Genomic DNA, 18,238 nt, shown 5'->3' with positions numbered 1-18,238 from the left:
ACATTCTCAATCCCTCAATGTCAGGATCAGGTTCATTTCCAGAATCCGTGTCCCACATCACCATGGAGACTCACTCACCTGGGGTTCCTATCCCACCTGATGAATTTATATGCAGAGTTGGGCTTAGAGAGAAAATCCGCACTTGAGGATCAAAAGAGGTTCTCTGGAGGTGACCCCTAGGCATAATTATAGGTGGGCTTAGCATCCCCTTTACAACCACAAGTTTCACAAGAGCAAGCCTCAAGATCAAGTGCTTGATTTATAAAATAGGGGGTTCCTAATTTCACATACATATGTCCATGATAATCAATCAGTATCTTACATTATCTTCACTTGGTTGTACAGTCCTCATCACTCTCCATTTTAAACAATTCTCTCTACCCAAAACATTCCATAGCTCTTCAGCCCATAATTATTTGTCCCTAGCATTTGTATGGTACTAGTAAGGTATTCCTATTAATTATAGTCCCTAGTACACAATAGATTTTTCCCATATACCAATCTGTAGTCAAATCTCTGCACCTGTGTCATACCTTAGAAGTATATCATGCAAGTACCTATTTATATTTATAGTGCTAATCCATGGGAGACATGCCTTTAAACAACTCTTTTCAACCCTGTTCACCTTCAGCGCAGCTCTGATACTTATAAGCCCATTAACAATCATCACCCCTATCCATTCCCATACCTTTAAATTCACCCTTATTAACATATTTGAACATATTAGATTATCATTCCCCTTGCCTAGCTTCTGTCTATCTCTAGGTCCCCGATATTCTTCATTATAAGACATTGATTTTACTTTGTTCAGGGAGTTCATAGTAGTGATAACATACAAAATCTCTCCTTTTGTATCTGAGTTGTTGCACTCAGCATTTTATCTTCAAGGTTCATCCATGTTGCCATATGTTTCAGGACCTTGTTCCTTCTTACTGCTGCATAGTATTCCATCATATATATATACCACATTTTGTGTATCCGCTCGTCTGTTGAAGGACATTTGGATTGTTTCCATCTCTTGGCAACTGTGAACAATGCCACTATGAACATCAGTACAAATGTCTGTTCGTGTCACTGCTTTCAGATCTTTGGGGTATATACCGAGAAGTGGAATTGCTGGATCGAAGGGTAACTCGATATCTAGTTTTCTGAGAAACTTCCAAACTGTTTTCCATAGCAGCTGTACCATTATACATTCCAACCAGCAATGAATAAGAGTTCCAATTTCTCCACATCCTCCCCTGAATTTATTGTTTCCTGTTTGTTTAATGGCAGCCATTCTTATTGGTGTGAGGTGGTATCTCATTGTGGTTTTGATTTGCATTTCTCTAATAGCTAGTGAAGAAGAACATTTTTTCATGCAATTTTTAGCCATTTGTATTTCCTCTTCGGGAAAAAAATGCCTTTTCATATCTTTTGCCCATTTATTATTGGGCTGTTTGTACTATTATTGTTGAGTTGTAGGATTTCTTTATATATGCAGGATATCAATCTAATCAGATATATGGTTTCCAAACATTTTTTCCCATTGAGTTGGTTGCCTCTTTACCTTTTTAACAAAGTCTTTTGAGGCAGAGAAGCTTTTGACTGTGAGGAGTTCCCATTTATCTATTGTTTATATTGCTTCTTTTATTGCTTGTGCTTTGGGTGTAAGGTCTAAGAAGCTACCTCCTATTGCTAGTTCTTGAAGATGTTTCCCTATATTATCTTCTTAGAGTTTTATTCTGCTGTCTCATATTGAGGTCTTTGATCCACTTTGAGTTAATTTTTGCATAGGGTGTGTGGTAGGGGTCCTCTTTCATTCTTTTGGATATGGATATCCAATTATCCCAGCCCCATTTGTTGAAGAGACTGTTCTGTCCCAGTTCAGTGGATTTGGGGGCCTCACCAAAAATCAGTCAACCACAGATCTGGGGGTCTACTTCTAAACTCTCAATTCAATTCCATTGATCAATATGTCTATCTTTGTGCCAATACCATGCTGTTTTGACCACTTTGACTTTATAGTAGGCTTCAAAGACTGAAAGTGTAAGTCCTTCCACTTTGTCCTTTCTTATTTTAGAATGTTTTTGAAAATCTGGTGCCTCTTCCCCTTCCAAATAAATTTGATAACTAGCTTTTCCAAGTCTGCAAAGTAGATTGCTGGAATTTTGATTGAAATTGTATGGAATCTGTTGATAAGTTTGGGTAGAATTGACTTCTTAATGAGGTTTAGCCTTCCTATCCATGAACACGGAATAACGTTCCACCTCTTTAGGTCCCCTTTGATTTCTTTGAGTAACAATTTGTAATTTTCTGTGTAGAGGTCCTTTACATCCTTGGTTAAATTTATTCCTAAGTACTCGATATTTTCAGTTGCTATTGTGAATGGATTTTTTTTTATTGCCTCTTCAGTTAGGTCATTACTAGTTTATAAGAACATTCCTGATTTATGTGCATTAATCTTGTATCCCGTCACTCTGCAGAATTTGTTTACTAGCTCAGGTAGCTTTGTCATCAGTTTCTCAGGATTTTCCAAATATAAGATCATATCATCTGCAAATAGTGACAGTTTTATTTCTTCCTTTCCAATTTGGATACCTTTTATTCCTTTGTCTTAGTGAATTGCTCTGGCTAGCACTTCTAGCACAATGTTGAATAATAGTGGGGATGGTGGGCATCCTTGTCTCATTTCTGATCTTAGAGGGAAGGCTTTCAGCCTCTCACCATTGAGCACTATGCTGGCTGTGGGTTTTTCATATATGCCCTTTATCATATTGAGGAAGGTCCCCTTGATTCCTTACCTTTTGCAGTGTTTTATCAAAAAGGGATGCTTACATGTCTATTGCTCTCTTCAGTTTAGCCAATATTTGTCTCGTGTACTTTGGAGCTCCTTGACTGGGTGCATAAACATTTATGATTGTTATTTCTTCTTGGTGAATTGCCCCTTTTACTAATATATAGTGTCCTTCTTTGTCTCTTATGACATTTTTGCATTTAAAGTCTGTTTTGTCTGACATTAGTGTAACTACCCCTGCTTTCTTTTGGTTGCAGCTTGCAGAGAATATTTTTTTCCATCCTTTCACTTTCAGTCTCTTTGTGTCACAGGGTCTAAGATGAGTCTCTTGTAAACAGCATATGGACAGGTGACACTTATAATCCATTCTACCAGTCTGCCTCTTTTAATTGGAGAGTTTAATCTATTCACATTCAAAGTTATTACTGTGAAGGGAGTTCTTGAACCAGCCATCTTATCCTTTAGTTTTTAGTTGTCAGATCTATTTTTCCCCTTTCTCTTTTTTCCTTTAAGTTACCCTTCCTAATATTCTTCAACTCTGTGCCCTTCTCCAGACCTTCTCCTTTCTTTTTTTTTTCTCAGCTGGTAGAGCTCCCTTTAGTATTTCTTGCAGGGCAGGTCTCTTGCTAATAAATTCTCTCAGCATTTGTTTGTCTATGAAAATTTTAAACTCTCCCTCAATTTGAAGAAGAGCTTTGCTGGATAAAGAGTTCTTGGCTGGCAATTTTTCTCTTTCAGAATCTTAAATATGTCATACCACTGCCTTGTCACCTCCGTGGTATCCACTGAGTTGTCAGTTCTTAGTATTATGTTGTTTCCCTTGTATGTTGTGAATTTCTTCTCTCTTGCTGCTTTCATAGCTTTCTTCTTCTCTTCAGCATCTGACAATCTGATCAGTATATGTCTTGGAGTGGGTTTATTTGGATTTATTCTATTTGGAGTTTGTTTGGCATCTTTGGTTTGCATATTTATGTCATTTAGAAGGGTTGGGAGACTCTTCCTAGCCCTTTACTCTTCTCTTCTCCTTTTGGGATGCCAATGATTCTTACATTTGTGCGCTTTGTGTTCCATCATTCCCTGAGATACATTTCAAATGTTTGATTTTTTTCACCATTGTTCTTTTGTGTGTTTGCATTCAATTGTTTGTCCTCTAGTTCACTTATTCTTTCTTCTGCCTCTTCAAATCTGCTGTTGTGTCTCTAGTATATTTTTAATTTGATCAACAGTATCTGTTATTTCCATATGATCTGCTAATTTTTTATTCACTCTTTCAAAATCTTCTTTATGCTCTTGTAGAGTCTTCTTGATGTCCTTTATGTCCCTAGCCATCTCACTGAAGTTTTTTTGGAGATTTGTTTGTACTTTAATTAATTATTCCAAATTTTGTGTCTCTTCTGGCTTTTCAGTTTGTTCATTTGACTTATCCATATCTTCTTATTTCTTCAGGTGCTTTATGATTTCCTGTTGACTTTGTGGCATTTGCTTGTCTTGATAAGGTTATTTTGGGAAATATATTTATATATAATTTGGCAGAGCTACAGCTTACTGGAGTGCAGTTTTCCTATCCTACCAGCAGATAGCACTCTTTAGCTACCTCTTACTCTCAAACCAGCTTTCTCCCAACTTCTCCTGTGTGCAGGGTCCATACTAGGTGGGAATTCAATCAGTGCATCATTTCTCTGTTTGCACTGGGGACTGCCTGCCCTGAGGCTGCAACATGTGCCTTGTGCAGTTCAGCATGGGAATCTGCTCAAGGGCATCCTCCAGCTCAAAGATGCCCTGCTCCCTGCCTCCCATGCACCCAAAAGACTCTGGGGTGTGGGAGGGGCTTCTGGTGCTTCTGTGTGTCACCCTCTCCTATTCACACTTCTTCTCTGTGCACCCCCAGGACTTCCGTGCAGGGAAAGTAAATGAAGTCAATACTCATCCACTGCCTCCCAGATTCCCTCATGGGAGCTCCTGGCCATGTGGCTGTGGAGGATTATCTCCCCAGTTAATTGTTAAGGTGGGTGCATGAGAGCGGAGAGCCATGGCCATCTCACCACTTAACTACCAGCTCTCTGGGGAAAAGAAAAAAAAAAAACACCATAATTTGCAGCATTTGTTGATTTCTACTTCTAATTCTCAGACAATGACCAATTTCAAGCCACCAATATGATGTTATTGACCATGGTGTTGGGAAAGAAGTGCACAATCAGCTCTCAGGAGCATGTCTGAGCCAAAGTTAGCACAGCACTGATCCCATCCCTGCCACTTCATGTGTGACCTAGGTCAAGCCATGTGTAAATTTCCTCATATGTAATATGGGAATAATCATAGTAACTACCTCATTGCATGTAAAGAATGTCTGTGCTTAATTCACAGTAAGCATTCAGTGAATGTTAGCTATTTCTATTGTTGTTGTCTTATTATGAATACTATATTGCTTCATAGGACAAAGCAGAAACCATCTCAGAATAGCAAAAGTGTTCATCTATACTTGATTTTTAGTGAAGCAATTCTTTTTAAATATGTGTGGTAATATTACAACACTTTTTCAGGCATTCTATTATACTCACTCCTCACTCCCACCTGCACTGAATTTCAGACTCTGAAGGTTACTAAAGAGATCTTAGTTTGTCAGGGCTTCTGTAACAAAGTCCAACAGACTAGTTGGCTTAAACACCATAAATTCACAGTTCCAGAGGCTAGAAGTCAGAAATCACCATGTTAGTTGAGCCATGCTTCCTCTAAAAAGGGGCAATCCATTTTGTGTCTCTCTCCTGGTGTTCTGGTTTGAATCTACCATGTACCCCCCAAAAATTCTGTCCTTTCAATCCAATCTTGTGGATGGAGACTTACTGTGGGTGGGGGCTTTGAGTAGATTATTTCCATGGAGAAGTGAACTCACCCATTCAAGGTGGGGGTTAATTAGTTCACTGAAGTCCTTAAGAGATCCAATACAGACCTAGACACTGAGTGAGAAAATGCCCAGAGACATTTTGGAGAAAGACATTTGAAATTGGAACCCAGGAAAGAAGGACCAGCAGACATTGCTATGTGCCTTCCCATGTGACAGAGGAACACCAGATGCCATCGGTCATTCTTCAGTGAAGATATCCTCTTGTTGATGCCTTAGTTTGGACACTTTTATGGCCTTAGAACTGTAAATTAGTAACCTAATACATCCCCTTTATAAAAGTCAACCCATTTCTGGTATATTACATGTGCCAGTTTAGATATATTATGTCCCCCCAAAAGCCATATTCTTTAATGCAGTCTTGTGGGGGCAGATGTATTAGTGTTGATTAGGTTGGAATCTCTGATTGTTTCCATGGAGACACCACCCAATCAACTGGGGGGTGAAATGTTTGATTAAATTATTTTCTTGAAGATATGGACACCACCCATTCAGGCAAGTCTTTATTTAATCACTGGCATCCCATAAAAGAGCTTCCAAACAGAAGGAGCTCAGAGCAGCTGAGAGGGACTTTTTGGGGAGAAGCTAAAAGCTGACACTGATGCTGACACTTGGAGATGCTTGGAGACTTTTGGAGATGCTAGCCCAGAGTTTGCTCCAGAGAAGCTAAGAGAAGACCCTGATGCTTAGATAAACAGGAGCTGAAGAAGCTAAGAGAGACCTAGAGACATTTTGGAGAAAACCATTTTGAAACACAACCTGAGAGCAAAGAAACAACAGTTGCCAGCCACATGCCTTCCCAGCTGACAGAGGTATTCCAGACACCATTGGCCATTCTTCAGTGAAGGTATCATCTTGTTGATACCTTAGTTTGAACACTTTTATGGCCTTAGAACTGTAAATTTATAACTTAATAAACCCCCTTTATAAAAGCCAATCCATTTCTGGTATTTTGCATAATGGCAGCGTTAGCAAACAGGAACATTGCATTTGGACAGCTTAGCAAACCAGAACACCTGGCTTCTGGTAAATGGCCAGAAATCCATGGCCTTCCTTGGTTTCTGGCAGCATAACTGGATCCCTGCCTTTGTCTCATGGTCATCTCTCTCTGTCTCTCTTACTAACGATGTCTGAATTTCCTCTGCTTCTAAGGGCACCAGTCATATTGGATTAAGGTCCATGCTAATCCACTTTGCCTATCTTAGCTAATCATATCTTCAAAGACCCTATTCCCAAATGGGGCCATTTTACAAGTTGGGAGCTTAAGACTTGGACCTATCTTTTTGGGAGACACAATTCAACCCTAACGAGTAATAATTCCATGCTTTTGCATTATGACTTTAACCAAGGCATTTAATGATTCTATGAACCAGTTTTCTCAAAGGGTCTCTTAAAGCCAAATCATTCTACCAGCCAAGAGTTATTATCGCCGCTGTTTATAAACACAAATTTCCTCCAAAAGTTCATGAAAAATAATTATTCTAATATGTAAATGGACAGAAGAAACCACTCCTCACTTATTATGTTCTAATACATATGCTGTCTTCAAAAATAATATATGTGCATGGAAAAATAAAAGCACATCAGCATCACGGGGTTGTGAAGAGCTTTGGGCTCCTGAATGGCACCACACACCACAATGCAGTTCTCTTCTGCAGTAACTATATATAGAAGGGATGAGAGCCAAATGGGAAATAAAGTACAATTTTTATTAATCCCCAGGAAAGCTGTGTTCCCAAATCTGGAGCTTCTCTGGCAAGCTATTCTGGCCCACTCAGAGTTTCCTACAATCCAACTGACTCTAATCTAAAATGTCCAGATTTGAGAAACAACTCCAATGCCCACATCCAACCAGTCCCATGAGCAAGGCACTGGCAGGAAAGTTGAAACAGAGAGTATAATTATGGCCACCCATACTACTAGAAGTGAGGGTCCTGATTAGAATCCAGAGGGGAAAGCAAATGACTGAGGGAGAGTGACATTTGGAATCTTTCCCACTGATAAAGTTAGGTCCAAGAACCACAATCAAAATGTACGGTTCTCCTCCGTTTGGTCGAGGGAGGGAGACTGTGGCTTATAAGGGCAAAGAACAAGAGTGAAAGTAAGGGCAGAAGTTCCTTCCTCCATGGACAAAGGCATAAGGGTAAGAAGAGAAGCAGAGAAATTCTTCCTGCCCTCCCCATATAAATGCTATGTGTGGATATAAATTGAAAAGTAAAATCTATGCCAACTTCCATTCCATTCCTCAGAGGTAACCACTAATACCAATTTCTTAAGAATTTATTCACTCAACACACATCTATTGAGGACCTATTATATGCCCAGGCCTCCTCTGGGCATACAAAAATGAACAAAGCAGGAAAAAAAAGCTTTCTCCATGAAGCTTGTTTTGGACCCTCTTCCAGAAATGTTCTATGTGCATGCAGATGTGGAACTTTTAAATATCTTTCTAAAAGTAGAAGGAGCCAGATATTCTGATTGGTCATATTAGATGCATTTTTATAGATCATTGATTATCATTCGGTCAGTTTTTATGTAGGTCTCTGAGTTTTTGCCTTAACAAATACACCACGAAATTAATAAAGCAAAGTCTAGTCTTCTGACCATTGGGAAGTTATAGTTTTATATCATGAGTCCTACAAAAAGACTGTGAGAGCTTATTTTAGAGCTTCTAGCACTTTTAGAGGCCATAAACTTATTTTAACACTGCTGTCGCTGCCTGAAATATTTTTGGAACTCTTTTGAGATTGTCTTGGAATCAATTTTTGTGTGGTATCCCCCACCCAAACAAGCAAACAAACAAAAAAAAACCCTCATTACTTACTTATTCCCATAAATAGTACTAGCTTTGACCAAGAAAGGTCATTCTCAGTCACGGAAGGTGTGCCTTTTCAGCAGAGGGGACAGTTTCAGAGGGGCCCTCTGTTTGACTCTGGGGGTGACTGGTGCCAATGGCTTGTCAGGTTGCTCTGTCATCCTGTTGGCCAAATGCAAACCGGAAGGTCAAGCCACTATAAAAAGCCGTTCTGAATAAATTCAGTGGAAAAAATTAGGTCAGTGGTTTTCAAACTGTTTTTAATAATGTAATTCTTTCTTTGGATGAACTCTTACCCAGAAGCACAATATGCAAAACAAATAAAAGTAGAGCTGTTCTAGAATGTTGTGGAGAGTGGAGTAAAAGCTCAACTACCAGACAACCCTCAATATACACACTATCCCTAGTGGTCCCTGAGAGACCTTTATAGGGCCCTTAGGATTCCCTGGAGCTGGGTTTAAATACCACTGAACTGTACATTCCTCCGGGGCAGTGATTATCTTGTCCTTCCCTTAGGACTTGCGCATAGTACTCAGTCAATAAACGTTTCCCAAATGAGTGAGGAAATCAGCTGGCAATTCTACTGTTGGGGTCTTTCTAAAGAGTTCAGGTTTTTTTGTTTGTTTGTTTTTTAAGAAACCTACCAAAGATAAAGGGAGGACCAAAAGCCAAAGATAATTACCAAACAGTGGCTCCTATCTGCAAGAATGATTTCCAGAAGACTGAAATGTAGAGCAAGCAGAAGTCTCTGAAGAAGGCTGAAGGAAATGAAGGGGGCTGGTTAGCTCTTCTGGAATCAATAATGTAAACAAATAGGGGGCAAGCCCCCTGCCTGAGGTGATGGTGTAGTGAGAATTGGTAACTGAGGAGGAGACAAATACTCACGTTCCTTTTGCTCTTTTCTTCTCCAGCAATTAATGCACGTGTATTTAAGAAGGAGTTATGGGAATTGCAGCATGGCGCCTGGAGTGGTCAGGAGAGGACCTGGCTCAGGAGAGGCGGAGGTGGGTTGAGAGGACTGGTGGAAGAACAGGAATGTGTTTGTTTGTTGTCTCTTAATGGGCCCAGTATCCACCATCTGTCTTCCCTCAGCAAATTCTGAAGAAATTGGGGTAGGCATTGTTCCAAATAATATACTCATTCATTTAATGCTCCTAATAAACCCTTGAGGGAGGTTCTATTATTTTCCCCCTTTTATAGAATGGAAACTGAGGCATCTGCAGGGTTTAAGATTAAGATGTACAAAGTTGCATATCAGTAAGTAGCAGAGCTGAGATTTGAACCCAGTTATTCTGGCTCAAGAGTCCAGTCTCTTAACCAACATGCCAAAATGGCTCCGCAAATCTGACTCTCATTTTTATTACCAATAAAGGCTCAAGTTGGAGAACATAGCTTATATCTGTGTGCAAATGTGCTTCCTTCCAGACTGCCCAACCGGCAGTGCAGGATGGGGACACACGGGGTACAGGGGCATGTGGGGGTGGGGGGGCTGCCCAGAAATGACCCGACCTGGAAGAACAGAGGGGAGCTGCTTCTCCCTGTGAGCACCTCACCCCCAAAGGAGAAAAGGAAGACTGAGTCTTTGAGATGAAACTATCCACTTTTGTTTTTGTTTTTGTTTTTGTTTTCCAATTTATTCCTTCATGGAATGAACAGAAGGAAAGATCAGGACTGGGAAGAGGCATCCCCTCCAACATAGAGCACAAGGACACTCAGGGAGGTTGATACAGCCGTGGGCTCCCAAATTGGGTAGGAAGCAAAATTCAGGACAGTATAAATATCCAAAGATAAAATAGAGTGGAGAGGCCCAATCCCAGTAAATGGTTGAAAATCAGGAGATAACCTGGCATTAAAGAAGCTGCCTGAGGTGAAGACAAGGGTAGGACAAGAGTCAGCAACCAGGACCTTCTCTGCTTGCCTTCAGACATTCTTTAAGTCTTGGGCGGTTTATACCCAAGAGTGAAACTGAGACACAGTGAGATTAAGCCTCTGTGCACAGCTGTTGAATGTCAGTTTCGTTTCCTTTCTCCCTCTAATAACTTCACTTCTTTGGCAGAAAATTGTTGCAATGCTAAATGTAGAAACAGTGTCCTAAATTAGACCAGCACTTTAAAAACTCTTCAATGTATACCATATAGTTTTTAACAAAATGTTTAATGAGGTTTCCCCTCAAAAGTTTGCTCATGACCCACAGTTGACAATATTTTCCCATCCCAAAATTAGGACCCACAGTTTTATAGATAAGTCAAAATACTTAGACTTGGGGCATCCCCAGACATATGGTTACAATAACCACACTAGTCTCCAGTCACCCAAAGCAAACATCATAAGCTTAGGACTCTTCTATGCTCAGTTATGTTAAGCAGTCCCTGACTAATTTCATGATCTAATGATGAGCTGATACAATCTGATTTCCTGGCTTGCTGATGAGGGAGCCAATGAAAGACCCAAACCAGTAATCTGTGGCCACCAGCATTGAGGCATTAAATAGCATTTCTTTTGCAGTCACATCCAGCCTTGCTGCAGGTAAAGTTCATTTAATACTCAACTCTTGAGATTCTCCATATGGTAAATGTTGCTTCCAGAAAAATTTCCTCCCAAAATTAATCTCAATAACACTTTCGGTTTCCTTGCAAAATGAGCACCAGAGCTAACACCTTTGGTTCCAGGTAGTTGGTGATTGGGAATCTCTGATTTAATCAATGTCACGTTATGGTAACTGTTTAGAAAGGGACTCTCCTCTCCAAGCTCAGTACTTTGTGGACAGTCGGGAATATCGAGGCGTGAGAAGAATTCACACCCATATTTAGAAGAGACATCTGCAAACTGCCTGCAACTGTAAAACCAGGTATTGGACACTAGCACAGCAAGAAAGACAAGAGCCTCATCTCTCAGGCACGAGGTTCCTGTACACTGCTTTAGACTGCAGTTATGTGAAAAATAATCAATAGGAAATGAAGAAAATTGTACTGATCAACAAGACTCACTTTCCAGCTTACTTAGAGTTAAAGCTATGTAGACAGGCCGGAGAGCCCTCAGGGCCGGGCACACTGAGACCCTGTGTTGGGGCCTGGTCCTCAGAGGCCTCACTTTGGTTGTGCCAAGAAATCCCTGAGGCCAGGAGCACACCCCTTCTCCCTTCTAGACCCAGTCCCAGGTACCTAGAAGGAAAATTCCACGCCCAAGTGGCCCCAAGATTGCTTTCAGAGCCTACGTAGGACCCTTCCCCAGTCCATCCACTTAAGCCCAGGGAGTGGCCAAGGGGTGGCTGTTTAGGGGGCTTGTGGGCAGCCCCCAGGCCTGCACCCCAGGGTACACAGACACATGCCCACAATAGAGGTGGAGGTGGGAAGGGAGAAGCAAGCACTGCAGGCCAGGGGCCAGCACAGGTCTGGAGGCAGACCATAGGGTCTTCTACTCGGGGACCATCAGGGTGCAACGTTCCTCAAGGTGGAAGGGGACTAAAGGGCTGGAGAGGAGCCATCTCCCAAATCCCAAGCCCTTCAGCATACACTCACCTGGTTCTGCTAAGCTACAGTAGATGTCTCTGAGAAAGATCTGGAACCACAGAAAGTAATTCTGGGCACCTACTTCTGCAGCACAGCTACCTCCACTGAGGCTCTAAGGAACAAGCCCGGATCTGGCCCCACATTCCTACTTCTTCTCCTTCCCAGGTGATCTGGCTTGTCCATGCTGATGTGGGCTCCTTTTCCCAAGACTGGAGGCAGGCTAAAAGACATGCCCCGGCTTCCTAGGACATCTCTTTCAGTGCGGGGGTGGCGGAGGCAGGGGAAGGTTTGGAGGAGGCATTCTTCCAAATGCTTAACCACACCAGCTTCACAGGAAGAGAGAAGAGCAGGACAGAGTAACCCAAGACAAGGCCTGGAGCCAGGGGAGCTATCCGCCCATCCCAGCCCTATTGCAGTCTCTTCGCCCCCTGCCACCCACCACCACACCCAACACACACACACTGTGTCAGAGCTTCTCCTGCTGGGGTGGAGGGAGAGAGAGACCCCGAAGTTAAAGGGGCACTAACAGGATACCCCAACCCCATTAACTCTGTCAACCCCAGTGGGCTGAACAGCTAGTCAGAGATGCTGCTGTTTTCACTGAGGAGGAAAGAAGCAGGGTACCCCCAAGAACCCCACCTGAACCTTCTGTGAGGCCACTTCTCTTTTACCAAAGGTCACTTTCCTATACAAAAACAAAAGCAATAAATAAAACTTGGAAAACATAAAGAAAAATCACCATGCAGAGATAGTTACTGTTAATATTTGGATATATGAGCATTATATTTTTTCTCATTTTATATAAATATAGCTATATTAGAGTAGAAGATCATTTACCCCAAACCCAACTGCACCAAATTTTTATTTTTGGACTTTATTTATCTGACTTCCAAAAGAACACAGTGACTGTAACAGATATTTTAGCCCATTATATGTGTGTATATATGCCTGTGTGTATGCATGTGTGTGTATATATATATATATATATACACACATATATATCTCCAAGGACTTCCATAAAGCATGTTTTCCCCTGCAGCACAGCCATAGCATCAGCAGCCAGTCATTCACAGCCCACCTGATTGCACCCTCCCCATTCTCCTTAACTCTTCAATGATACATGGCTGAACAAGTAATCTTCTAGTGATTAGACTCCTGGATAAATAATCACTTCTGAATATACTAAGTCTATTAAACAAAATTGTAGTTTACTTTATTCACTTTGCAATAGTATAAAATAGTTAACCTTTCTTGGGCTAATTTTTTTTTGAAAATTTGAAAATATAATTTAATTCACTTATATAGGAAGGAATTAAATCCACAATAATAATCTGCTTAAAATAAAAACTACGTGTATCCAAAATTTATGAAATAAAGTCATCATTGCATATTGTAAGAAATAAAAAAGTGTAAGTGATAAATGAATATAAGAACACATCAGTCAAGTTTAAAGAAGAAAAATTATTCTGAAGTGAAAAGCTATTATTAAATTTATATACCAATGGTTATCTTAGAATCAAGGAAATATGGAGTTTTTAACATATATGTCATAATGTATAAGATCAGAAAAGTTACTTAAGTGCATTTTCCAGGTAGGAAAAAAGGCAATGAGAAATTTACAAGCCTAAATAGTTTTGGAAAATCTCTTGCGATTCACAGATCCAAGAGCAATACAGAATATTTCAAATGTCTTAATGTAGTTTAAGCTTTAATAATTTCAAAAATGAAAATGCTATGGATTTACAAAAACATAATTTGAGATGCAACTATTTGCATTTCTTTGCACTTTCTTAGGCTAATTGTATATACTTAATATTATTCTAAATGTTTTAATTAAATTAACCTTTACAACCAACCTGTGACATAGATATTACTTTCTTCCAATTTGGATTAAGATACCAAAGCATGGACAGGTTAAGTAACTTGCTTAAGATCTCTCAGTCAGCAAGAACTAAAGCCAAGATTCATTTTCTGGTAGTCTGACTCCAGAGCTTTCACTCTTAACCATAACCAATATGTTATGAAATCAGTTAATAGGACATAGAAATAATTCTTAATAGCTATGAGTTGTCTGTTATACGTTCATAATGTGAGTTTCTTAATCAATGCCCATTGTTGAATATTTAGGTTATTTCCAATTTTTGCCTATCATAATCACTTCCACAAGAAACGTTTTGCCTAAATCTTTGCATACATCCACTATTACTTCTTTAGGATTAATAAATAAAAGCAAAATATCTAACTGAAAGCATATGCATATTTTTAAGTCTTTGATACTTATTACTGAATTGCCCTCCAGAAAAGAATGTCAATTTATCCTCCCACCAGTAGTGTTTAAAAGAACAGATGTTCTCATACCCTCACACCAATGTGTATTATTGTTCTGTTTTATTCTCTGCCAATCTGGTAGACTAAAAATGGCATCTTGCAATTTAAATGCATTTGATTACTGGTAAAGTGGAACACTATTTCATGAAACTGTTGACAACCTATATATCTTCATTTCTTTTTACACCCTTTGCCTCTTTTTCCACTGTGGTATTTGCCTTTTCTTATTTGTAAGAGCTCTTAATAAATTAAGGAATTCAGCTCTTTATGTTGCAAACATTTTCCAAGGTTTTGCTTATCTTTGAAATTTGTTTATATTGCTTTTTGATGTAAAGAGCTTTTGTTTTGTCCCCCTTTTTCTTTTGTTTTAGGCAGTGAAGTCTGACAAGATTTTTCTCCATGCTTTTTCACTTTGGTTATGTTTAGAGAGGACTTTGCCACCATATGATTTTCACCTGCCTATTCTCATTCTTTTAAGGTTTTATGTGTTATATTTAACTCTTCCCTTCAGTCTATAATTTATTTTGGTATATGATGTAAGATAAGGCTCAAAAAATTTTATAAATACTTATTAATTACTCCAGCAAATTCAGGTGGCTGATTTTCAATCCTTGCCACAGCTTCTATAAACTCACATGGAATAAAAGGAGGTAGGTATTTAGTCCCTCAGAAATTTTATAGATGTATCTTTTATGGTATCCCCAGAAATCTTCAAATTAAATTTAATCCCTATGTTGCAATAAATACTGAGCCAAAATCCACTTAATTTCTCATTTCCAATTAAACCCAGTTGTGTCATCCATCCAAATTCAACAGAGAAGCTAATTCAATGTGCTCCAGATATAAAATACCTCATCACCATACAAAAGTTTTACATTTCAAATTTACTTCCTATTCCTATAGAGCAATTATGGCCCTACAAAATGAATCTCCCTACAACCCTCTAACATAAATTAATTACATATCAGAAGCACTCCCAGTCCCATTGCTGCTTGGGCCGACCAGAAAGGGTCTCCTCCAGGTGCCTGGGTCTTGACTCTGCTCCTCTGCAGCTGGAACCCGGTTGGAAAACCCTAGAACCCATGTAACGCTTTCAGTGCCTCCAGTATTGTGGTAGACCAGCCCTCGCAGTCCATGAGTCACACTTTTCCAAAGTTCTATATTTCCTTCCAGTCTCAGATTTTGGAAAACAGAAGCAATTTCGGATCCAAATGAGACCCATGCAGCACCTTCCAAAACAAGCGCTCATTCCCTTGTTTGGTTGGGTAGCCCACGCATGAGTCAGGTGCAAGGTGACATATTTCTAGTGCCAGCTCTGGGTGATAATAAGCACTTGGTATTTCTTGGAGAAGGAAGTAGCCAGAAAATGTAGAGAAGGAAAAAGGAAAATAATTCAAGGTTTTTCCTTTACCAGTCTTTTAGTAAATCTAATCTAGTTGTTGCTGTGAACTAAAATTTCCTTGTGAGATATTGACCAATAAAGTGTTAATTTGTGTCCAGTGGAGGGAAAAACATCCATCAACCATAGTAATTAACTCCTCTCCCAGAAAGGGACATTTGAAATACTTGTGATTACTTAAAATTTTTAGTAATGTGAATTGTGGCCCTTCAAGTACCCAGGTCACTTCTGAGCACCCTGTATTCCTTTTAGTGTCTTTTCCAAATATCGAAAAGACTTTTAATTTCTATTTTCAATATTCCAGAGATTATCTCCATCTCCCTGTTGATCCTTCAGTCCCTGGTACCTCAAAGCCCAATTCAGTATATGCTCTGTCCAGGGACACTGCCTCCACTCGACTTACAAACAGGGCATTTACCACTCATTAGAAGCCCTCTTCAAGGAAAACTGATGAACACAAGTTCAGCCTCCTCTTCTTCTAGAGTGATTGACCTCATGGCTTTTTGCATCAGACTGCATAAGTTCAAATCCCCACTCTGCCACTTACTACATTGGTGTATTCATTCTGTGCCTTAGTTTCTTCATCTGTAAAAAGATCATAATAACAGCATTGATTTAATATGGTTGTTTTAAGGATTAAATGAATTAATACAGACACATAAGAAGCAGTGAAAGAATGTTCGCTGTCATTACAGTTAGGTCCCTAAGTAGACAAACTTCCCGAGGCCGTCTAACCCATGTGCCCTTGCTGTCACAGGTGCTGCCAAGCCTGTGTGTGCCTCAGAAGCTGACATCTGAATTCTGCTCCTCCAGCTAACTATGGTACCCTGGAGTTGGAGTCCCGGGGCCTTGGATGGCCATTACTAGCTTATTGGAAACATAAAAACCTTTTAAAAAGAAAATTTCTCTGTTATGATGGTACTTACCTAAATCTACTTCTTCTGGTGCCATGGCAATGTCACAGCCTGGTTAAGGAACAGGATAAAAAGGAACAAAGAGACTGGGGGAATAAATTCTGTGCCATCTAGGACCTTAAAAGCCTCCACGCTTGAGCTCTGCACACTGTGGCCTTGAATGAAATTCCTATTTTCCCCAAGACTAGATCCTGCCTGCTTCCCTGGGGATTTTGCCTTCAGGTGAGCAACACTCCAGATCAGCTCTGCTCTGGCCCTAAAAATAATTGTTCCTCTCCAGCAATATCAGATCCTCCTGTGAGAACTTCTACCACGTGCCTGTTCTCTCCTGATGGGAATTCTTCAAAGAGAACAGCATCTGCTCACAGCCTGGCAGCATCTGGAGGAAACCTGCTGCACAAATGGCAGGTCCCTGGGCAGAGGCTCGGCCACCAGCTGTCATATGCTGATTATCATTCTGATGAGGGGATAGCCGGGATCCAGAAACCTCGACTCCTCTTTTGCTCATAGCTATTCCTGCTGGACTTCCAAGGCATTTAGGAAAAAGGACAAGGCCAAGCAAGTGACAACTAATTGTTATGAAGTAGGATTTGGCCCAGATCCCTCCCTGATCTCCTGCCAAATCAGTCATGTTACTCCCTGCTTAAACCCCTCCAATGACTTCTCATTTGCTCTTAAGATAAAATCCAAAACCCTTACCAAGTCCCTGGCTGAACTGACCTCCCCTCCCTTCCTCTCAGCTCTTCACCAGCTCTGCCTTTCAGCAACTTGAACTTGACCCACTCCCTCTGCCTCTGGAATGTTCCTCCCCTCTCCACCTACACCCAGTTCCTTCATCCTACAGATCTCAGCTAAAACATCACTAGCCCCTTCCCTGACTCCAACACTAGGTCAAATCCTCCTTCTATACGTTCTTATAGCATCCCATTCTTCTTTGTTGTGGCACTTTTTAAACTGCAATTAAATAACAAATTTTTAATTATTTGGCCAATGTCCGTCTCCCTGACTAGGCTGTGAGCTCTATGTGGGCTGGGACCGTGGCTGTCAGAATTCCTGATGCATCTCCAGTACCTACTACAGTACTGGGCACATAGCAGGAGCTCAAGATGTATCTGTTGACTGGGCAAATAAATTAAGTGGGGTTCCAGTTTTAAAACTAAGCAAAGGGTCCTGACTTTCTTTTCACTTCAGTTCTAAAATGTTCTATCCTTCTTGCCAAATGACAGCCTCTGTCCCCCTAAATGACTTGACCATGCTCCCTAGGCAGGGCTCACACAAGCAAGCATGGGAATACAGCCAGCCAGGCCATGTGATGCTCTTCTTCTCATCGTCGTTCTTAAAGTTTTCTTTTCCTGGCCCCATAAATCAATCTCTCCTGCTCTTCCCACCAAACATCAGCCTTGACCTTTCAAATGCTGCTGTTTTCCTCGAAAGCTCTTTGCTTTTTTTTTAAAAGAAAAAAAAAGGGGGGGAAGCAATTAATCATCTCCATGCCATACCATCCTTGCCTTTACAAAACTAAAGTGCTGCAGAAAACGTCTTCATTGATAAGCCCTGGATCCCAGTCCCGGGTCAGCTAAAATTGCACCATGAGGACT

At 40.5% G+C, this 18,238-nt stretch overlaps 1 protein-coding gene across 3 annotated transcripts in view; it reads left to right on the top strand.

Annotated features, from left to right (window-relative positions):
- Positions 1-18,019, top strand: part of ADRA1A (adrenoceptor alpha 1A) — a 131,868-nt gene extending 113,849 nt beyond the window's left edge. For all 3 annotated transcript variants that reach the window (XM_037812749.1, XM_037812746.1, XM_037812747.1), the window contains exons 4-5: positions 9,402-9,494; positions 16,484-18,019. In XM_037812749.1, coding sequence (XP_037668677.1) covers positions 9,402-9,494; positions 16,484-16,543 — 153 coding nt within the window. In that variant the 3' untranslated portion in view covers positions 16,544-18,019. The remainder of the gene's footprint in view (positions 1-9,401; positions 9,495-16,483) is intronic.
- The last annotated feature ends 219 nt before the right edge of the window (positions 18,020-18,238 follow it).

This window comes from Choloepus didactylus, chromosome 20, assembly GCF_015220235.1.
Source record: "Choloepus didactylus isolate mChoDid1 chromosome 20, mChoDid1.pri, whole genome shotgun sequence".
In the NCBI taxonomy this organism is placed as follows: Eukaryota; Metazoa; Chordata; class Mammalia; order Pilosa; family Megalonychidae; genus Choloepus; species Choloepus didactylus.
This window is presented reverse-complemented; position numbering and strand designations above follow the sequence as displayed.